We start from the raw sequence: 22,032 nt of genomic DNA, 5'->3' as shown, positions 1-22,032 counted from the left end.
GAGCTCGGGCCTCACCCTTCCAGCCTGGCTGGGCTGGCATTCCAGGCTCCATGCAGCCACTTTCCTGTCTACCCTACCCGGTCCAGGTCCTGGACTTTTCTGGCCTCTAGGCCTGACCTGTCCTCGGAGCCAGGCACAGGGAGGGAGACAGGCAGGGCTCCTGGGGCTTGCTGAGAATTGCTCCCAGTTCCGTGGGAGAGAGGCCACCCCCCACCCAGCACCCCTGAGGGGCATACAAACCCCTGAGGAAGTCTGGGCGTGCGGGGTAAGGGAGGCGGGAACACCCCCAGGACCCCATCCCGCCATCTCTGACCTCTCTGCCTACCTGGTTCCTGACCCCAGCTTCTCGACTGCCCCAGGAAGGAGGGCCTGGATGCCAGCCCCTCTCTCAGGATCTCCCTCCTCCTGGGCCCACCTCCCAGCCATAAGGAGCCCCCGAAACGGAGGGGTAGACAGAAGCCATGTGGGCAGCCCGAGAGACACACAGGGGTCCCCGGGTTGGCATGGCTGACTGGCTACGGACAGGCCCTTTGGGGCCCCAGCCCCTGGCCAGCCTTTGGAGGAATAGCTGATGGCTCCCGCTCTCCAGGGTGTCCCTTCTGGGCTCTTACCTTATCCTTGGGGTCCCTTTTAGTACCAAGGGCCTTTCTGTCCCCCCTACTCCTCTGCACAGATCCTGGGGCGTTAGTCACAGTGTGACAATGGCCACGATTCCCTGTACGGATGACAGAGAGGTGGCTCACAACCATGCTCCCTCTGTGTTCTCCCAGCCCTGGGGGGGTCAGGATGGGAAAGCTCTGGCTTATTTGGAGGAGGTCTTGTCATCCAACTCGTTCTAGGGTGGGAGTGCAGATGAAGGCCTGTGGCTTCCACCCAGCCCTGAGCTTCGTGTGCATTTTGAGGCGTAAGGGGTGGGCTGGTGGCTGGTGCCCAAGACCCTCCTTCCCACCAGACCTTCCTTCCCAGCCTCTGAGGGAGACCGGCCTGTGGCCGTCACCTGCCTGGTGCCAGGCCTTCCTTCCCAGCCACTGAGGGAGAGTGGCCTGTGGCCATTGCTTGCCTGGTGCCAGGCCATTTTATCAGATCCTCAATCCTGTCAGCCAGGGCTATCCCTACTTTATGGACAAGGAGAGATGGCTCATGAGATGACACCGGCCCGCTCAGAGGCCTAACCAGTGAGCTTTGGGGCCAGGTTGGCCCCTACCGCCCGGACCCCAGCCCGGCTCCTTGACTGAGCCCGGCTGCCTGGTGACTCAGACCCGCAGAGTCTGCTGAGTGGGCGAGGGCCAGGGCGGGGTGCCAGCAGGTATAAGGCAGCCGGCCAGGGCGCCGACAGCCCGACCTCACCAGGAGAACATGCAGCTCGGCACTGGGCTCCTGCTGGCCGCCGTCCTGAGCCTGCAGCTGGGTGAGTCCAGGGGCTGGGGCCACCTCCTGCTCAAGGCCCCCATCACTCTAGCCCAACCACCGTCCCTCCAGCCCTGGGCTGTGACTGCCCACCTCGGGAGAACCCATTCCTGTCCCCCCACCATCTACCAGGTGCAGCTTTCCTCCGAAAGCCTCCTGCGATCCTGCAGGTCCATCCAGCTCAGCCCCAGCCCCCCACACTGGCCCCCACACTTCTCAGGATGCACAGCCCTTGGCTCAAACCCCCCTCTTCCTCTGCCCAGCCCCCAGACCTCTCCAGTCCACCTCGACACCCCTCACACACGCACCTTTGTGCACGCCCACACACACACTCTGAATTTGCCCCCCTCCAGCCCTCTTGGGCCTGGCCTCCCAGCTGGTTTGTCTCCTGGGGCCACCCTCCCGGGACTCCCTCTTCCCTCTTGCCTGGGAAAACCAAGTCCCTCTGCTCTCCCATCCCCAGTTCCTGCTCCCGGGTCCTCTCCTCTGCTCCCTGCTTTCCTGGGTGATTTTACCCCATCCCCATCCCCCAACCCTCGACCCCCACAGTGCCCACATCTGCTACGGCTGGCCCTGTCCCCCCAGCTTCAGATCCCTTGGCCCAGGGCCTTCCTGAGGACTCCAAGGGGATGACCCCTCAAGCACAGCTGTGCACACCTGGCCTTGGCATCCCCCAGCAGAGCCTGAACGTCTTCTCTTGGCAGGGCGTCTCCACCCCCACCCTGAGGCCTCAACAAAACCAGCTGGCCCCTTGATCTGCCGGTGGCCTACACCTCCAAGCCCAAGCAGCCCAGCCCCCCAGGGGCCAAGCCTCTGCGTCCCTGGCTGTGGGTTGAACGACCTGGGCAGCCCCTGCCTCCCAGGCCCTGAATGAGCAGGGGGTGGAGCGTCGGTGAGTCCCTGGCGCTGGCTCAGGTGTCTCTTACACCCCTCCAGTCTCCATCCCCAGGGGCACCCTCCTGGCTTATGAGAGGCTGAGCCGCTGACCCTGAGGACTGCCCAAGGGTCATGAGGGCAGACCAGCTCTGTGCTGAAGGTCCGAGACACACAGGGGCCTGGGGACTTGACTTAACCTGGAGAAGGCCTTTATAACCATCAGGACTGGACAGGCAGTCAGGTGGCCATCCAGGCCGGGGGCGGGACATCACAGGAGCCTCTGCCTGGGTGCCCGGTGCCCACGGACTCCCCTCTGACCCAGAGGCCCTTCCCTGCACCAGGGCTCCTGGAGCCCTTTCTTCTGCTGAAATCCCACCTGCCCCTCGAGGAACAAGCCCCAAGCTACCTCACCGCTGTTCCGGTTGGAGGACTGGCGAGCCTCTCTCAGGGGCACCTGCATCCCCTGTCATTTCTTGGTGTCTGCTCTCTGCCATGCATGGACAGCACAATCTACCCGAGGGGCCAGCCTGCTTCAGAGCCAGCACGGGGGTCCCCAGTGGGAGAGACCTGCCCCCAGCCATGCAGCTACACCCAGAGCCCATCCCACCATCCTGTTTGTCCCTCCATTATTCCTGCCCCCTCCCCCCCACCCCACCTCCCTCCTCCTCTCTTTTCCTCCTCCCTCCTTCCCTTCCTTCCTTCCTCTCCTCCTCCCTCTCTTCCTCTCTCCTCTTCTCCCCCTGATCTCCCCTCCCTCCCGTGTGTCAGGCGCCAGTCTGAACACTGTCCCTGTGTCCTCACAGTCACCATCAAGCAGCCTTTCCGGTTTGGAGCTAACATTTTATCTGCTTCCCTCAGGATCTCATTGCTGAAAATCAAAAACCCTCTGATAAGGGACAGAATTATTATTTTTCTTGATAACCCAACCTGCAACCACCCCCGGAATTCATTCATTCATTCATTCATTCATTCATTCTGCAAGCCTCTCCTGGGCCTCACTAAGTGCAGGGGAGGGAGCACTGAGGAATGGGTAGAATGCCCTGCCCAGCCTCAGAGGCCCTCATGCTTGGGTGGGGGTGAGGAGGGAGCCCTGAGCACAATCACTTGGAACAGGGACACTGATGCCAGCTGGGGCAGGATGCTGCAGTTCACGGTGGGTGTGTCAGAGTTGGAACCATTCACTCTGCCCTGGAAACCAAGGAGGCCTTCCTGGAGGGGGTGGCATTTGCACCAGGGCTTGTTTTGCCCAGAGGGCAGGAGGAACAGCAAGTTCAAAGCCAGGGAGGCCTTGGGAGCATGGGCATGTGTAGTAGACAGGCTGGAGCTGGTTCTCTCCATGGCACCCTTGGGCACCCATATCCTTACCTCTTCCTTCTGGTGCCCCAGCCTCCTGCCCATCTTCCCTGCTAGCCCCCACCCCAGCCAGCTGTGGCCTGTGGCTGCCAGTGTTGAGTAGAGGCGTGTCCGACTTATTGGCTGTCACTAGGTTGGATGTGACAGCCAAGGGGAGCTTCAAGCCACTTTGGTGGGAAGGCAGAGAGGGGCTTGGAGGCAGCTGTCACCACCTTTCTTTCTCGAAGGTGGGGTCTCAGCTTGCTCTCCGGGGCTGGTAGAGGGGCCAAAGCTGATGGCAGGGGCCTGCCCTGGCCGGAACTTCCCATCTGTGTCACCTTCTCCGTGGTGCCTCGATGGAGGATTCCGCCCACAGGACCCAGGGGTGACCAGAGGACTCTGGCCCGTGGCAGGGGCCTGGTGCCCACTGAGGTCTGAGGTCAGCTCAGTGCTGGTGCATACAGAGCCATGCTGTCAGGAACCCGGGTTTGGAGCTGGCACTGACCGGGGCTGACTCCAGCCCTTCTCCACCTTTGGCAACGGTGAGGCGGGGGCAGCCCAGCAGAGATGGGATAGGGCAGGCGTGGGATCCGGTGTCCTGAGGCTGGGCTGCCTGGGGCACAGCTCAAGAGGAAGCCAGGGCCTGCGCCTGGTGCCTGTGACAGAGCAGCCCTCACATCCTTATGGCCACACCATTGGCCTTGTCACCCTGCAGGCTCCTATGCAGAGAGAGCAGGCCCGGGGCCAGCAGGTGTTAGGGACTCTGCTTACCCAGTCCTGGGTGTGTGAACCAAGGGTGAGGACAGGGAGGGAGGGAGTTGGAGGCTGAGAAATGGATGGAGGCGGCCAGGGAGGAGAGGACAGAGACAGGGATGAAGAGGGGCAGAGAGCAGGCAGGGAAGCCCTTGGGGGTGCCCAGGAGGGCTAGCAGGCCTCGGGAGTGGGGCAGTGCCCAAAGCAGAGAGCAGGACTGCTGGGCAGACCCACAGCAGCGCCCGCGGAAGAGCAGTGTCTCCCGAGCACGGGCCGTCCTCCTGGGTAAAGTGAGGCAGAGCTCACCGCTCCCTGCAGCTGCCTGGGTGCCGCCACTGTAGCGGGATATTTTAAGGAATCAGAGACCAAGGGGTTGAGGAGGATATTTATTATTTAGGTGCACCGGCCCAGTCGGGTTAACATCCAAAGGACTGAGCTCTGAACAAAGAGTTAAGTTACCTTTTAAGCATTTCGCGGGGCCGGGGGAGATCGGTGCAGGGGGAAGCATGTTACAGAAGCGAGAAACAAAGACAGTGATTCAATTAATTGAGACATTCCTTACATCATTTCTTCCTTTTGAAGGAAAAACATGTTTTACGACTTGAGTTTCTCTGTCTGTGACCTTGCGGCTGCACAACTAGAGAAACGGTGTCTCCACAGCGCCTGGGAAAGGAGGAGAGAGAAGGCTCACTAGCCACAGAGGAACAGGCAGTGAATTTTTAAAGGACTCTAGTTCTTTCTCTTTCTCAGAGGGAATTGGGTTTTCTTACATACAACTGAGTTTCTGTTTACACAGCCTTTTTTCGTTTTTTGTTTTTGTTTTTGTTTTTGTTTTGAGGTGGAGTCTTGCTCTGTCGCCCAGGCTCGAGTGCAGTGGTGCAATCTCGGCTCACTGCAACCTCTGCCTCCCAGGTTCAAGCAATTCTCCTGCCTCAGCCTCCTGAGTAGCTGGGATTACAGGCACACGCCACCATGCCCAGCTAATGTTTTTGTATTTTTAGTAGAGATAGGGTTTCACCATATTGGCCAGGCTGTTCTTGAACTTCTGACCTCAAGTGATCCACCCACCTCGGCCTCCCAAAGTGCTGGGATTACAGGCGTGAGCCACCGCGCCCGGCCTACAAATTCTTTAATTTCTTTTAATTCCTGTTCCACCACATCCTGATCGCCCTTGCCCTGGGCTCCCTGTGGAGGCAGGAACGGCCCCATCATCACAGCCACCAGAATCCAGTCCCAGGGGTCTAACGGGTCCCACTCAGTACCCAGAGGCAAAAGTGGGCATGGCCAGAAAGCATGTCTCAGAGCCCCTCCACCTCCCCCACACCTCCGACCCTGGGACCCCAAATAGCCCAGGCTGCTGCACCCCCACTGCCCTGGGACATCACACTGTGAGCCAGGGCTGCCCGGCCCCACCCTTGCCCAAGGCTGCTTCCTGGGCAAGGATGCAACCAGCTGGCTCCAGCTGCAGGGCTGCCAGGCACCCCAAGGTGAGGGACAGGGGCCCAGCTCCTGAGAGGGCTGGATCACAGGGTCGGGACACTGGCAGCTGAGAAGGAGCATGGGCTGCTGGGTGGAGATGAGTGCGTGCCATCACTGCAGAAGGTGGCCCACACCTGCCTCCCGTCCGTTTGTGTCCTGTCTGTCCCCATGTCCGCAGCTGCAGCCGAAGCCATATGGTGTCACCAGTGCACGGGCTTCGGAGGGTGCTCCCATGGGTCCAGATGCCTGAGGGACTCCACCCACTGCGTCACCACTGCCACCCGTAAGTGGAAACAGCGGTGGGCTGGCCACGTCCTTCTTGCCCAGGTGGGAAGATGTGGGCTCAGAGGGTGACAGAGCCAGATCCGGGCACCCAGTAAGTCAGAAGCATAGTGGGGAGTGTCCGCCAGTGATGCCCAGGGAAGGGTATGAGCAAAGGGCCACGTCTGCCCCAGGAGGGCCCGTATGCTTCATGTACCTGGGGCGTCTGACCCTCAGCTCAGTGGCAGAGGGGGCAGCAGGGTCTGGGCAAACCAGAGCCTCAGGGAGCTCCATGGTTTCTCTCCTGCCCACTCAGGGGTCCTCAGCAACACCGAGGATTTGCCTCTGGTCACCAAGATGTGCCACATAGGCTGCCCCGATATCCCCAGCCTGGGCCTGGGCCCCTACGTATCCATCGCTTGCTGCCAGACCAGCCTCTGCAACCATGACTGACGGCTGCCCTCCTCCAGGCCCCCGGATGCTCAGCCCCCACGGCCCCCACAGCCTGGCGCCAGGGCTCACGGCCGCCCCTCCCTCGAGACTGGCCAGCCCACCTCTCCCGGCCTCTGCAGCCACCGTCCAGCACCACTTGTCCTAGGGAAGTCCTGCGTGGAGTCTTGCCTCAATCTGCTGCCGTCCAAGCCTGGGGCCCATCGTGCCTGCCGCCCCTTCAGGTCCCGACCTCCCCACAATAAAATGTGATTGGATCGTGTGGTACAAGCTATGCAGTGAGAGTGGAGTCCTGCCATCCTGGGCTTGGGGGTAGAGTGGAGTAGATTTGGGGGTGCCTCGCTCCCTCACCCCAGGCTAAACCCTACTACCCCACCCCCACTTGCCCTTATCACGGAACAGGCCCTCCCACCTCCAGCCAACTGTCAGGCCTGAAGGGCACGGGGGCCCAGGCACCCCGGGCAGCTGCTTCTCCTGAAGCAGCTAGAGTGGGAGTTGGGGCTGGGGCACATGAGGAGCCCTCCACCCCAGAGCGTGAGTTGGGAAACCTCAGAAAAAGGACACCCCGGCTGAGACGTGGAGGCTGTGCGGGGTGGAGGAAGGGAGGAGGTGCCATTGGCAAAGACGGCTGCAGCAGGCCTTCTGGAATAGGGAGAAGAGTGAGGCGGCATCCTCACCCTCGCCCTCATACATGCCCCTGGGCCAGTGGCCCGGCCTGCCCCTCTCTAGGAAACCCCCAGTTCTGGCAGGGAACACTACCTCCAGCTCCTCTGGGCCACTGGGTACCCAGCACACAAGGCAGGGTGCTGGGGAGAGATGCTGGGAGTGGGATGAATCAGACTGAGGTGATGGGCAGCTGTGGCCGCCCATCTCAGGGTGGACATGGAAACTAGGTAAGTGATGTTTGTGGAAGTTGATCACTCACTAGGCAAACATTGCGTCATGGCCGAGCTTCGGGCTGCAAGGTTGAATGAGACCCCCACATAAGCCTGGCACTCCCCTCGGAGAGGCCGAGGTGAGTCAATACCTGCAGCACCCAGATCCCCCCCACTGAGTTAGCACCTGCCAAGAAACACACCGCCAGGCCCTTTCCTTGGCCTTTCTTGTTCTCACCTTGGCAACGTTCTCATGAAGAATCAGCACAGGAGAAAGCTGATGCAATTGTTAAGCTGCTCCACAAGGAGGGGGTGTCTCAGGCAGGGCCTCCGGACACTCAGGTGCAGGACAACTTTCAGAGTAGCCCCGGGCACAGAAGAAGACATAAACGGGGTGCGCTGGAGATACCCAGATAAGCTCAAGAATTGAGGTAACAATGGAGCGCTTCTCAGATCTGCAGGAGAGGGACAGGGCTCACTGGCAGCCGCCGTGGAGCACTGCGGAGAGAACAGGATAAGGCTGGATCCTCACCTCTCTCGCTACAGCCAAAGGCATGCCAACTGAATGAGAGGTTTCGATGTAAAAAGAGGAGGTTTTTAAATGCTAGATAATTCAGAATAGAAAAGCAAGACACGTTCCTGAAAGGATTGGACAGAGTTGCTGTAAACACAGCAATTCCACCCCCGCCCCCCCACCTGGGCCAAATTCCACCCCCAGGCCAAATTCCACCCCCAGGCCAAATTCCACCCCCAGGCATGGCCCAAGAAGAGTAAACACAAGTCCACACAAAAGCCTGTGCACAAACATTCACAGTGGCATTATTCATAGCAGACAAAAGGCGGGAAAAACCCAAATGCGCATCAACTGATGGAGGGATCGACAGAGATGACAGACCCACACCACCACGGAATGTTATTCAGCCACATAAAGGAATGAAGCCCCAACCCACGCCAAAACACGGGGGAGCCTTGAAAACACGGGGGGGGGGGACTTGAAAACACGACGCTAAGTGAGACAGAAGCTGCGCACAACAGGCCAAGCAGTGTACAATTCTATTTCTCAGAAGTGGCCGGAATAGGCAGCTCTATAGGGAGGAAAAGGAGATGAGTGGTTGCTAGGCGGTGGCAGGGATTATTAAGAAATATGGAAAGGCCGGGTGTGGTGGCTCACGCCTGTATTCCCAGCACATTGGGAGGCCGAGGAGGGTGGATCACCTGAGGTCAGGAGTTTGAGACCAGCCTGAGCAACATGGTGAGACTCCGTTTCTACTAAAAATACAAAAATTAGCCAGGTGTGGTGGCGCATGCCCGTAATCCCAGCCACTTGGGAGGCTGAGGCACGAGAATCACTTGAACCAGGGAGGCGGAGGTTGCAGTGAGCTAAGATGGTGCCACTGCCCTCCAGCCTGGGCGACGGAGCGAGACTCCATCTTAAAAAGCAAACAAACAAACAAACAAACAAAAAGAAATAGGGAAAAGCCAGAGTACTTTTCCTGCTCTCACACAATACAGTACTTCACCCCATCACCAAAGTGTGTGTATTTCTCTCCACCAGCAACCAAGCCACACTGCAGTGGACACCAACTGGGTGTCCTCAATTCAATTCCGACACCATTCCCGTGGAGGTCACGTCAGATCCCGCAGGTGGAGGGCTCAGTCCCACGCAGTGAGCCCCACTTCCAATGCCAGTCGCAAGACCCAGGTGTGGCCCGTGCTTCTGACCGACCTGCCATGAATCAGGGTTCCCACAACCCTCTCCTCGGGTTTGATGACTTGCTGGAGCGGCTCACAGAACTCAGGGACACGCTGAGCCGCGTCTACCCATTTATGACACAGGCTGTGACGAAGGTGTGGACGCACAGCAGGTGGAGGAGACGCGCGGGGCAGGCATGGGGAGGGGCGTGGAGCTCCCAGCCCCTCCCAGCGCCACCTCCATGCACCTGCGTGTGTTCTGCTATTGGAAGCTCCCTGAGCCCTGTCCTTTTGGGAAATTTACGGAGGCTTCATTACGTAGGCATGATGGATTAAACTACTGGCCACTGACCAACCCAACCTGCAGCCCCTCCCCTCCCCTGAAGGCTGGGGGTGGGGCTGAAGTCCCAGCTCTCTAATCCCGTTGTCCCTCATCCTGAAGCTCCCTGGGGACCCCCAGTCACCAGTCCTCTCATTAGCATACAAAAGATGCCCTTGCCACTCCAGAGATTCCAAGGGTTTTAAGAGCTGTATGTCAGGAAACCAAAATATCCATCTCACGATCTCACAAAATAAGCAATGTCAAGAAACCAAAATATCCATCTCACAATCTCACAAAATGAGCAATGTCAGGAAATCAAAATATCCATCTCACGATCTCACAAAATAAGCAATGTCAGGAAACCAAAATATCCATCTCACGATCTCACAAAATAACCACTTCACGTTCTCACAGTGAATGGAGCAAAGAAAGCGCTGAAGCATTCAAGGTTTCTTTTCAAGATGATGAAAACGGGCTAAAACTGCGAATATGCTAAAAACCACTGAGTTACCCACTGTAAACGGGTGGATTGTATGGTGCGTGAGAAACCACCGAGTTACCCACCGTAAACGGGTGGACTGTATGGTGCGTGAGAAACCACCGAGTTACCCACCGTAAACGGGTGGACTGTATGGTGCGTGAGAAACCACCGAGTTACCCACCGTAAACGGGTGGACTGTATGGTGCGTGAGAAACCACCGAGTTACCCACCGTAAACGGGTGGACTGTATGGTGCGTGAGAAACCACCGAGTTACCCACCGTAAACGGGTGGACTGTATGGTGCGTGAGAAACCACCGAGTTACCCACCGTAAACGGGTGGACTGTATGGTGCGTGAGAAACCACCGAGTTACCCACCGTAAACGGGTGGACTGTATGGTGCGTGAGAAACCACCGAGTTACCCACCGTAAACGGGTGGACTGTATGGTGCGTGAGAAACCACCGAGTTACCCACCGTAAACGGGTGGACTGTATGGTGCGTGAGAAACCACCGAGTTACCCACCGTAAACGGGTGGATTGTATGGTGCGTGAGAAACCACCGAGTTACCCACCGGAAACGGGTGGATTGTATGGTGCGTGAGAAACCACCGAGTTACCCACCGGAAACGGGTGGATTGTATGGTGCGTGAGAAACCACCGAGTTACCCACCGTAAACGGGTGGATTGTATGGTGCGTGAGAAACCACCGAGTTACCCACCGGAAACGGGTGGATTGTATGGTGCGTGAGAAACCACCGAGTTACCCACCGGAAACGGGTGGATTGTATGGTGCGTGAAGTATATTCAATAAAGCTGTTAAAATTTTTTTTAAAAGAAAAGACACAAAACCAGGATTGGGATTCATAAATACTACCTAAAAATCTAAAAGAAAAGAAAAGAAAAAAAGAATAAACAAACTGAAGGACGAGACAAACAAGGAAATATTTGCCACGCATGTAACATGCGATGATTCCCTCCACACATAGCGTCCACAAAAAGAGTCAAACTCTGTAAAATATTTGAAGACATTTATTCTGAGCCAAATATAAGGGGCCATAGCTCACGACACAGCCCTCAGGAGACCCTGAGAACATGCAAGGTGGCTGGGGCACAGTCTGGTTTTAGGGAGACTGAAGACATCAATCAAATACATGGAAGATGTACATTGGCTCCATCCAGAAAGGCAGGACAACTCCAGCGGACGAGGTGGGGGCGGGGTTGGGGGGGGCCGGATTCCAGGTTTTAGGTAGATTTAAAAATTTTCTGATTGGCAATTGGTTGAAAGAGTTAAGATTATCTAAAGAGCTGGAATCAATGGAAAGGAATGTGTGGATTACAAGGGGGGTGGAGACCAGGGTTTTATCATCAGATGAAGCCTCCAGGTAGCAGGCTTCCGAGACAATAGATGGTAAATGCTTCTCCTCAGACTGAAGGTCTGTGTTGATGTTAACGGTGGTCAGCTTTTCCTGAATTCCAGGAGGGAGGAGGGATGATGAGGCTGTGCAACCCTTTCCCGGCATGATCCGAACCGGTTTTTCAGGTTCACTTTGGAATGCCCTAGTCAAGAAGAGGGTCCATTCAGATGGTTGTGGAGGGCCTTAGAATTTTAGTTTTGGTTTACAGTAAATAATCCTTCGAGATTCCCAAAGAGCAGCAGATATGAGCAGCAGGTTTCCAGAAAAAGCCATTCAAGTGGCCAAGCCGAGGAGAGGAAATTCAACCGTCCTGGGAATCACAGAGGTGCCAAGCAGAATTGCAAACCCCCAAGCAGGAGAGCGACCAGGCCACGCGGCGAGAAAGGACACGGACCAACCTCGGTGCTGTCCCAGATGCAGCCCTCGCAGGACAAATCAGCCCTGTCCAGGAAACTTCAAAATGCCACTAGCATTTCGTTGAATGCTGGCTCCCTAAAATGTCACCGAAAACCCAAGGACAGGTCACCCCAGCTCCCTCCAGCACTCCTGGGATTTGAGTCTGATTTGAGGTAGGTCTTCCAATGAGGGGGCTCCATTAGTGTTGAGCCAGGACTCGGAAAAAGTAGTTTAGAATTTTGAGGCCATGGGTTCTGAGTCTTGAGGTGTCCCCTAACAGTTTCTATTGAAGAGTCAATAGGCCTTTCGGGAAGATCCTCAATAAATGATAGCCATTTGCTGCTTTATCTTCCTGGAAGCGTGAAGCTCAGGAATGAAGATGCACAGTGGAAAGTCATGGTCTAGGCCAGGCACAGTGTCTCACCCCTGTAATCCCAGCACTTTGGGAGGCTGAGGTGGGTGGATCACTTGAGGTCAGGAGTTCAAGACCAGCCTGGCCAACATGGTGAAACTCCATCTCTACTAAAAATAGGAAAATTAGCCGGGCATGCTGGCATGAGCCTCTAATCCCATCTACTCAGGAGGCTGAGGCAGGAGAATCACTTGAATCCGGGAGGCAGAGGTTGCAGTGAGCCCCATCTCTACTAAAAATATGAAAATTAGCCGGGCGTGGTGGCATGCACCTATAATCCCAGCTGCTCAGGAGGCTGAGGCAGGAGAGTCATTTGAACCCAGGAAGCAGAGGTTGCAGTGAGCTGAGATAGCACCGTTGCACTCCAGCCTTTGATAGAAGGAGACTCTGTCAAAAAAAAAAAAAAAAAGGGAAGGGGAGGGGAGGGGATCGTGGTCCCATGAACAGTGAGCCCTGTGGGTGGAGTTGGCTCCAGTTCTCAGTGTGAACAAGCCCTGCTCCTACCCGCTGCTCCTAACAGGGTAGGGGGCAAAGAACATGCACAGACACATGTTCCCTGCAGTTTTCCCATCATGAAGCTGCAGGTGAGCTAACCTGCGTGGGTGCAGAGGGTGGCACTGGAGGACACATCCCTTCTGGAAGGACACAGGAGACCTCTTTCCAACGTACAACCTTTGGCGCTGTTTGTGCCTCCACTTCCTTTTCAACATAGGAACACTGGTTTAGGAGCCATTGGCCTGCCCTACTGGATGACCAGGAGAGCCGGAGCCCAGGTGGGGCAGCCCTTGAGACTCCCGGGAGACCACCCTGAGGCAGGCTGCGCAGGAAGGCTCGCTGGGCCCTGGAGCTGCAGTGGCAGAGAGAGCTCCTCTGGGTTCTGGGCGAGGGTGGGTATTGCCAACATAAATTGGGAGGGACTGAGTAGGGGACAAGGCCACAGAGGGGAACAGTGCCAGCTCCTACAGGGCTCTGCGTGTCAGACTCAGGATTGTGTCTCCTGCCCACTCAGCACCTCTAAGCCTGACTCCTTCCAGCCAGCCCTCCCTGAGCCTTGCTGGCATCTAGCCTGGAAGGGTGCCCCAGGCCTGAACTTTTGACACTTCCTTTTCCCCGTCCACCCAGGAAGCTGCCCGAATAGAGGAGTTCCTCTTTTGGAGGCAAAAAAACAAATGAGGCCATCCCATACGAGTGTGATCAGAAACTGCCCTGCCCCGGGCTTGGCCACAGCCTCCCACATGGGACCTGGGGACCCCTGCCCCAAAGCTGAGGTGCTCACAGCACAAAACGTGAACAGGGTGAGAGGACGGAAGAGAAGCCACCAAGAGCAGAGCAGGCGGGGCTGTGCACCTGGGTGCAGGGGAGAGGCCCCCAGTGCTGCCCCTGTGGCACCTCACTGTGGCTTGGAGCCAGCGGGGAGCCCAGCCTGTGTTGGTGGAAGGCCCAGGCCTCCACCCACAACCTTGCCAGGGCACCACCTGGCGCTGCAGGGGCTGGAAAACCACAGCTCCCTTTCCCAGGGGCCCTGGAGCCTAGGGGCGACTTCTATTTCCTGAATAGGGAAGGCAGGAATCCAGGCAAGGCACCTACTTCTCTGCTGGCTGCGTGGGGTCCTGGCTCGCGGGGCTTCTGGGCCGCAGGCCACCTTGCAAAGGTATACATGTGAAGGCAGTGGCTCCTGCATAGGCCCCGCCCACCGCCTCCCTGATAAGCAGTGGGTGTGGGGTCTCATTCCAGGAGTCTTTCCTCAAGACCCATTGAGGCCATCAGAAGGCATTATCTACAAGTGACCCTTGAGGGTCAGATTCTGGAGCTGGTCATCTGACCTCTGAGGGCCCCATCAGCCGAGAAGATGGGCGGCAACAAATCAGCTTCCAGATCCCTCCCCTGGGATGAGGTGGCCACGGAAGGTGAGGCTTTGGGGACGGCATGTGGCTGCACTTCATCATAAGGGTGGGAAGGGGGAAGGCAAGAGCAGACGCCAGAAGCCACCTCCGGTGAACCTCAGCACTTGTGGAGAGAATGACAAAGTCGGGGGTTTTACTGTTTGGTGCAAGGTGCAGCCAGGGATGGAACATGTCTGCCAGTGGCAGAAAAGGAAGACAGAAACTGAAGCTGGAGGAGGATGCAGTGCGCGTGGCTGACTGGCAGGTGGAGGGGTCACCCAAGGAGGAATGGGGGCCCTGGAGCAGAGAGCAGCCTCCGCAGATGCCAGCAAGGAAACAGGGATGTCAGCCCTGCAACCTCAAGGACCCGGATTCTGCCGGTGCCTGAGTGAGGCTGAAGATTCCTTCTGGAGCCTTCAGGTGGAGTCCAGCCCCACCACACCTCGACTGTGGCTTGTGGGACCCTGAGCAGAGAGCCCAGCCGAACCCACAAGGCAAGAAAGGCCGGAGCTAAAAATGGGTGTGGTTTTAAACCCCTAAGTGTAGGGTGATTTGCTACCCAGCCATAGACACTAGTGCAGCCTGAGGCTCTGACGAAGCTGGTGGCCGCGTTGAACAGGCCCACATGGCCGGGAGCTGAGGGCGGCCTCCAACAACAGACAGTGAGGAACAGAATTTGGCCAACTCCACACCAGTTTAAAAGCAGGTCCTCCCCAAGCTGAGCCTTGAGATGATTATGGCTCAGCCAAAGCCTGCATTGCAGCCTGAGAGTGACCCGGCAGCAACATGAAGCCGTGCCCAGACTCCGAAACAGAAACAGTGACACAGTAAGTGTGGGCGGCCACAGGATACTGACTGACCACAGGGCCTGAGCAGACACAGAACACTGGGTGATGATGGGACACCAGATGACCACGGACAGACCCTGGTAGCAAGGGACATGGCAGACCATGGAACCTGAGCTCCCATCCCACCCTGGGTACCATCCCAACCACTGACCTGTCAGCAGAAACTGCCAGGGACCAGGGTGTGGCCTCTCTTCCCTGCTGCCCTACCCCACCAGAGTGCCTCTAGGTGACAGACTTGAATCTTCACCCTGGCCTATGGAGAGGGATCTGGGGAAGGTCCTGGAGAAGGGCTTCACAGCAGGGGTCCAGTGTGCCCAGAAAAGAGGCAGTGATGTGGGAGCTGGTGTGAGGGCCCCATCTGATCCCTGGATCACAGTTCAGGGGTAATTTCTTGAAGTCAGTAGCTCCAGTGGCAGCCTGACAATTCCTCAGTTTAGCAGCAGCATTACTGTGGTTGGAGGTCATCCCTAGAGGCTGTCTCTGGTCTCACGCTGAGCCCTGATCCTAGTTACACATTGATCCCTATACAAGTCACAAGCTGAACTCTGAAATTTGTTACATGCCGAGCCCTGCTCCTGATCACACACTGAGCCCTGATCCTGATTACAAGCTGAGCTCTGACATTTGTTTCATGCTGAGCCCTCCTCCTGATCACACACTGAGCCCTGATCCTAATTACAAGGTGAGCCCTGACATTTTCTATGTGCTGAGCCCTGTTCCTGATCACACATTGAGCCCTGATCCTGATTACAAGCTGAGCTCTGATATTTGTTACATGCTGAGCCCTGCTCCTAATCACACACTGAGCCCTGATCCTAGTCACAAGCTGAGCTCTGATATTTGTTACATGCTGAGCCCTGCTCCTGATCACACACTGAGCCCTGATCCTGATTACAAGCTGAGCCCTGACATTTGTAACATGCTGAGCCCTGTTCCTGATCACACACTGAGCCCTGATCCTGATTACAAGGTGAGCCCTGATATTTGTTACATGCTGAGCCCTCCTCCTGATCACACACCGAACCATGATCCTGATTACAAGGTGAGCCCTGACATTTTCTATGTGCTGAGCCCTGTTCCTGATCACACATTGAGCCCTGATCCTGATTACAAGCTGAGCCCTGATATTTTTTACATGCTGAGCCCTGCTCCTAATCACATACTGAGCCCTGATCCTGATTACAAGCTGAGCCCTGACATTTGTTACATGCTGAGCCCTGCTCCTGATCACACACTGAGCCCTGATCCTGATTACAAGCTGAGCTCTGACATTTGTTACATGCTGAGCCCTGCTCCTGATCACACACTGAGCCGTGATCCTAGTTACAAGCTGAGCTCTGACATTTGTTACATGCTGAGCCCTGCTCCTGATCACACACTGAGCCCTGATCCTGATTACAAGCTGAGCCCTGACATTTGTTACATGCTGAGCCCTGTTCCTGATCACACACTGAGCCCTGATCCTGATTACAAGCTGAGCTCTGACATTTGTTACATGCTGAGCCCTGCTCCTGATCACACACTGAGCCGTGATCCTGATTACAAGCTGAGCCCTGACATTTGTTACATGCTGAGCCCTGTTCCTGATCACACACTGAGCCCTGATCCTGATTACAAGCTAAGCTCTGACATTTGTTACATGCTGAGCCCTGCTCCTAATCACACACTGAGCCCTGATCTTAGTCACAAGCTGAGCCCTGCCATTTGTTACACACTGAGCCCTGATCCTGATTACAAGCTGAGCCCTGACATTTGTTACATGCTGAGCCCTGCTCCTGATCACACACTGAGCCCTGATCCTGATTACAAGCTGAGCCCTGACATTTGTTACATGCTGAGCCCTGTTCCTGATCACACACTGAGCCCTGATCCTGATTACAAGCTGAGCTCTGACATTTGTTACATGCTGAGCCCTGCTCCTGATCACACACTGAGCCCTGATCCTGATTACAAGGTGAGCCCTGACATTTGTTACATGCTGAGCCCTCCTCCTGATCACACACTGAGCCCTGATCCTGATTACAAGGTGAGCCCTGACATTTTCTATGTGCTGAGCCCTGTTCCTGATCACACATTGAGCCCTGATCCTGATTACAAGCTGAGCCCTGACATTTGTTACATGCTGAGCCCTGCTCTTGATCACACACTGAGCCTTGATCTTGGCCCCAAGCTGAGCCCTGCTCCTGATCACACACTGAGCCCTGATCCTGATTACAAGCTGAGCTCTGACATTTGTTACATGCTGACCCCTGCTCCTAATCACACACTGAGCCCTGATCCTAGTCACAAGCTGAGCTCTGACATTTGTTACATGCTGAGCCCTGCTCCTGATCACACACTGAGCCCTGATCCTGGTCACAAGGTGAGCCTTGCTCCTGATCACACATTGACTCTGATCCTGGTCACGTGCTGAGCTCTGACATTTGTAATATGCTGAGCCCTGATCTTGATAATAGACTGATCCCAGATTCTGGTCACACACTGAGCTCTGACCCAGAATTTCCTGGTGGAACTGAGGAGGGAAGGGTGTGGTCTTCCTGGAACACAGTCCTCCCAAACAAAGCCAGCCCAGACCCTGGCTAGGCCACATTTTTCCGCACCCCAATCAGGCAGCTGCAACTTTGCAGAAAGGCTTAGCCTGGATCTCTCCAATGGGGGTCAGGCAGATATTCTAGGAGGAGGTGAATGCCTGGGGGCCAGGCGTGTATTCTGGGTAGAAGGCACAGGTGGGGCCCCTGGGTCTGAGGACAGGAAGGAGCTGGGCCATGCCATGGCAGAGGAATTGGGTCAGGCCTCAAGAGGAACCCAGGGTGTGTAGGGTGGGGTGTCTAATCCAGTTAGCTGCACCCAGCATCAATGGCCAGTTGCAGCGTGGCTGAGTGGCACCATGAAAAACCAGACAGGCTTGCTGCTGTTCAGCCTTCACCCAGGCCTGGCTGGGCGGCCTTGCCTAAGTCAATTACTTCTCAGAGCCACAGTTCCCTTATGCAAAATAAATTCATTAGCACTGTGCACCTCTGAAGCTGCAGTGAGGAAAAGTGAGATCCTCTAGGCTAAGTCTCTGACACAAGTGGGGTGCTAGGGAATCCTTGGTGCCCCACTCACCACCCCTGCACACTCCACCCCCACCTAGTCTCAGAGAGACACAGGCTCTCCCAGCCGCTGGGGCGAAGACCAGATCCCAAACAGAGCTGATGCAGCAGGAAAGCGTGGGGACACCAAAAGGGCCATGGCAGGGAGGGGGTGTGGGCAGGAGAGTGCGGTCGACCAAAGACAGAATTTCAAACACTGGGACAGAAGAGGGAAGGGCATTCCTGGCAGTGGGAACAGCAGGAGCAAAGACCAGGATGAGGTGGGATTTGGGTGCTCAGGCTGAAGAGCTCCAGTTTGAGTCTGGGCTTAGCTGAGATCATGGCCTTGACCGCCAGGGCCCAGGAAGACACAGGCTGCTTGTCACGCATCCCTCCCCCCAGCCCCACACCCTACACACTGGCAGCTGCAGGACTGGGAGCAGGGGGTGGCAGGATCACAGACCAGACACAGCCTGGGGAGGCTGGAGCAGGCAGTCTGCGGGGATGTCCGTGGGGAGAGCTGGGAGCTGAGCAGGAGATGGTCTGAGGCATCCCAACCCAAAGTCACTGTCCCCTGTCTGAGCCCTGGATAAGGAACTTTCCCTCAATTTCCTTACCTGCAAGGAGGTGGTAAGCCCTGCCTGAGGGCAGCTTTATCAGAAGGTTAGAGATGAAGGTACCCAGCTGGCAGGTGGCTGGGGGCATGTGATTAGCACCCCCAAGAGACCCCAGCTCCTCCCCACCCCACTCTCTATCCAGGACCTTCTCTGCTGACCCAGTAGTTTTTGGCATTTGTCTCCTTAAGCCTCTGAGCACACCCTGTAGCTGGCTGTCCAGGTGGCAGTTCACTCCCAGGCCCCCAACACCCAGCCTGACCACTCAAAGGAGCTCGGAGGTGGGACCAAGGTCCTCCTGGAAAGATTCCAGCCCAGAATCTTGGAAGATCCAGCACACGGATCTGCCTTGGAACACAGATGACCTGAGGCAGGAGGGATCCCTGAGGAGCCAGCAGCAGAGAGTGGCCTGTAACACTCCCCTGCCCCCTTCCAGGCAGTCTGGGGGGTCCCTGGGCTGCCTGGGGTGAGCCAGTGGAGGCACTCCTGGATGAGGGGGGTGGGGAGAAGAGCCGAGGCACAGGGTGTGTAGGAGTCAAGGAGGGTCCCCACAAAGGGAAGAAGGGGCGGCCCCAGGCCATGGTGGCGGAGGCAGGGAGCTGGAGGGGTCAGGAAAGGGCAGGGAGGGGACCGGCCTGATACTGGAGGAATGAGGAAGGGACAGGGAGGGTCCCAGGTGGGTGGGGTGGGCCTAGAGGGCCAGGCTGGGAGTGGGAGGAGCAGCCTGGAAGGCTGGGGAGCCCCTGGAGGGGCGGGATCTTCACACCTCCACCCTGGGGAAACTCTACCCCACTAATCCGCTCAGCAGACCGGTCTGTCACCACCTCACTTGGTGTCTGCTGTCCCCGCCAGGCAAGCCTGGGGTGAGAGCACAGAGGAGTGGGCCGGGACCATGCGGGGGACACGGCTGGCGCTCCTGGCGCTGGTGCTGGCTGCCTGCGGAGAGCTGGGTGAGGTGTGGGACCCACAGGGGAGCTGGGACGGAGGGAGATGCCACCCACTGACATTCACACTGTTCCCGGGAGGGCGCCCCAGGAAGGGGGTTCAGAGGCAGGAGAAGCCAGAGCTGCGGGGCTGGGGGTGTGGCCCCCCTGCCATAAGGAGGGGAGGGTGGAGACGGAGAGAGGGGCTGGCGGTGAGGGGGGCGCCTAATGAGGGTGAGCAGAGGGTGGCCTTCGAGGTGGGTGGGGGCCCAGCCAGCCACACCCCTGAGCACCAGCCTGGGTGTCACACTTTATGGGGGGCTATGGGCACCCAGAAGGGCCTTGAGCAGGGGAAGGAAGGCAACCCCAGGGAGGCTCTGAGGCTGGGGTGGCAGTAGGGATGGAGAGGAGTGGGGAAACCAGACACATGGGGTGGGGTGACTCCCTGATGTGGAGCCTGAAACAACCATCAGGGGCAATGTCCTGGACTCAACCAGAAGCAGCTTGGCCCAGAGGCCCCTGGCAGATGGCTTTGCCCATTTCCCAGAAACAGGTGCACCAGAGAGGGGCAGAGGCCCCGCTGCATCCCCACAGTGGGGACAGAGGAGTCGGGCCTAGCTGTGCAGCTGGCTGCCCCGGCCAGCCGGAGCCAGCCAGACCCACCTGGGCTGCTGCGGCTGGGGCCGAGGTCACTGGAGCAGGAGGGAATTGGAGCCTCTCCGGTCCCCGTCCCTGCCGGTCTGCAAGTCCCTGTGGGAGAGGAGTGGGCACCCAGACACAGCCCGGATGCAGCCTGGCACACCCTGCATTCCATGGGCCTCCTGGCCTGATCCCTTAATCTCCACAGCAGCACTTCCCTGATGGGGAAACTGAGGGGGTAACCTGCCCCCAGCCACGCCCCCACCCAAGGCTTCCTGCCCGAGGTGCCTCTTGCTATGAAGATGCCAGGGCCTTGGTCCCCCTGAGTCTCCCAAACACTTCCAAAGGGGCTTGGCTTGGCTCCGCCCAGGCCTTGCAGGCTGGATCCCCACCCCCAGCAGCCGACTCTGCCTCTGGGATGCAGGGTTCCGAGGCTGAGCCCGACCTGTCCCCAGCCGCAGGCTCCTGGCATTGCTCCTGAGTTTTGGCTGGTAGGCATCCCGACCCTGGCCAGTGTCACTGTCCTCTTCAGACGTGGGCTTCCAGGACAGACTGTCTCTGGGCTTGGGAGGGGTGGAGCCTGCCTGACCGCCCTTGTCCCTTCTCCCCAGCGCCGGCCCTGCACTGCTACGTCTGTCCGGAGCCCACAGGAGTGTCCGACTGTGTCACCATCGCCACCTGCACCACCAACGAAACCATGTGCAAGACTACACTCTACTCCCGGGAGATAGGTCAGTGGGCACAGAAGGCGAGCAGGGCCGGGTTCCCGGTCAGAGCCACCTCCAGCCCAGTCACACTCTACTCCCGGGAGATAGGGCAGTGAGCACGGAAGGCGGGCAGGGCTGGGTTCCCGGTCAGAGCCACCTCCAGCCCAGTCACCACCAGCCAGCTTGGCCCCAGTGCACAGCCACCACCTCACCCATCTCCAGAAATGGCTTTCTGCCCGAGCTAGGCCTCCCTCTGCCCTCCCCTTCCTTCCTCTCTCCCTCATGTCCTTCAGTGGGAACATATCTGCAACCTCGTTTTGGGGGGACTGGAGAAGCTGGGCACACTTACAGGCTTTGGTTTCAACGGTCACCTCGGGGAGGGAACTGCCCCATCAGGCCAGGTGCCTGGCACATGGTAGACACCCGGACAACGTCAGTGGGAGGAGAGAGGAAGAGGAGGGCACTGGGCCAGGAGGGACGGAGACCCGGGTGGGTGACCCCAGAGTGAGGCCTGCATGAGGTGGTACTGGCAGGGACCAGGGCTTGGAGGCAGTGACCAGCCCTGACGGCTGACTCTTCCCACACCCCACAGTGTACCCCTTCCAGGGGGACTCCACGGTGACCAAGTCCTGTGCCAGCAAGTGTGAGCCCTCGGATGTGGATGGCATCGGCCAGACCCGGCCCGTGTCCTGCTGCAATACTGAGCTGTGCAATGTAGACGGGGCGCCCGCTCTGAACAGCCTCCACTGCGGGGTCCTCACGCTCCTCCCACTCCTGAGCCTCCGACTGTAGAGTCCTCGCCCACCCCCATGGCCCTGCCGCAGCTGGCCCTATGCGGCCCAGCCCCGAATTCCTTGAAGAAGTGCCCCCTGCACCAGGACTCCTGAGTCTCCTTTCTGGGCACAGACCTGCCTTCCAGGGCAGAGAGAGGGGCCCCCAGCTGCATCTCTGATCCCGTCTATGTCCCCGTTCCTGTTTATCTGTCTCTCTTCCTGCCTTCCTGTGATGTTAAGCTCTATCCCATCGTGAGAACAGCCATGGGCCTGGGACCCCCACACAAACCATGCAGATTTCTGCCCTCAGGGGATGTGGGGGCCTGACCAGGGTGGGGCAGCAGCTGAGACCCATCGGCAAGGGAGCACCACATCTACCAGGGTGAAGTCAGGGCCAGCTCCTTGGAGGAGGGGGCATTAGG

At 57.7% G+C, this 22,032-nt stretch overlaps 2 protein-coding genes across 3 annotated transcripts; both read left to right on the top strand.

Annotated features, from left to right (window-relative positions):
• Positions 1–95: 95 nt before the first annotated feature.
• On the top strand, positions 96–6,830 carry SLURP2 (secreted LY6/PLAUR domain containing 2). Of its 2 annotated transcripts, none has more exons than XM_063606953.1 (3): positions 96–2,299; positions 6,026–6,130; positions 6,425–6,830. In XM_063606953.1, the coding sequence occupies exons 1-3, from the start codon at positions 2,278–2,280 to the stop codon at positions 6,559–6,561; spliced, it is 264 nt and encodes an 87-aa protein (XP_063463023.1). In that variant the 5' UTR covers positions 96–2,277; the 3' UTR covers positions 6,562–6,830. The 2 variants fall into 2 exon arrangements, with proteins under 2 accessions (XP_063463023.1, XP_063463024.1); XM_063606954.1 differs by having other exon boundaries at positions 96–1,408; positions 6,579–6,824.
• A 12,550-nt stretch (positions 6,831–19,380) lies between these two features.
• Positions 19,381–21,752, top strand: LYPD2 (LY6/PLAUR domain containing 2). Its single transcript, XM_003819479.4, has 3 exons — positions 19,381–19,518; positions 20,742–20,861; positions 21,430–21,752. The coding sequence occupies exons 1-3, from the start codon at positions 19,461–19,463 to the stop codon at positions 21,627–21,629; spliced, it is 378 nt and encodes a 125-aa protein (XP_003819527.1). The 5' UTR covers positions 19,381–19,460; the 3' UTR covers positions 21,630–21,752.
• The last annotated feature ends 280 nt before the right edge of the window (positions 21,753–22,032 follow it).

This window comes from Pan paniscus, chromosome 7 (genome assembly GCF_029289425.2).
Source record: "Pan paniscus chromosome 7, NHGRI_mPanPan1-v2.0_pri, whole genome shotgun sequence".
In the NCBI taxonomy this organism is placed as follows: domain Eukaryota; kingdom Metazoa; phylum Chordata; class Mammalia; order Primates; family Hominidae; genus Pan; species Pan paniscus.
This window is presented reverse-complemented; position numbering and strand designations above follow the sequence as displayed.

Coding starts and splice junctions, on each gene's coding strand:
- SLURP2 (XM_063606954.1), top strand. CDS start 1,357: ATGCAGCTCGGCACTGGGCTCCTGCTGGCCGCCGTCCTGAGCCTGCAG. Junction 1,409..6,025: donor CGTCCTGAGCCTGCAGCTGG/GTGAGTCCAGGG, acceptor CCATGTCCGCAG/CTGCAGCCGAAGCCATATGG. Junction 6,131..6,578: donor CTGCGTCACCACTGCCACCC/GTAAGTGGAAAC, acceptor GCCCTCCTCCAG/GCCCCCGGATGCTCAGCCCC.
- LYPD2 (XM_003819479.4), top strand. CDS start 19,461: ATGCGGGGGACACGGCTGGCGCTCCTGGCGCTGGTGCTGGCTGCCTGC. Junction 19,519..20,741: donor GGCTGCCTGCGGAGAGCTGG/GTGAGGTGTGGG, acceptor CCTTCTCCCCAG/CGCCGGCCCTGCACTGCTAC. Junction 20,862..21,429: donor ACTCTACTCCCGGGAGATAG/GTCAGTGGGCAC, acceptor CACACCCCACAG/TGTACCCCTTCCAGGGGGAC.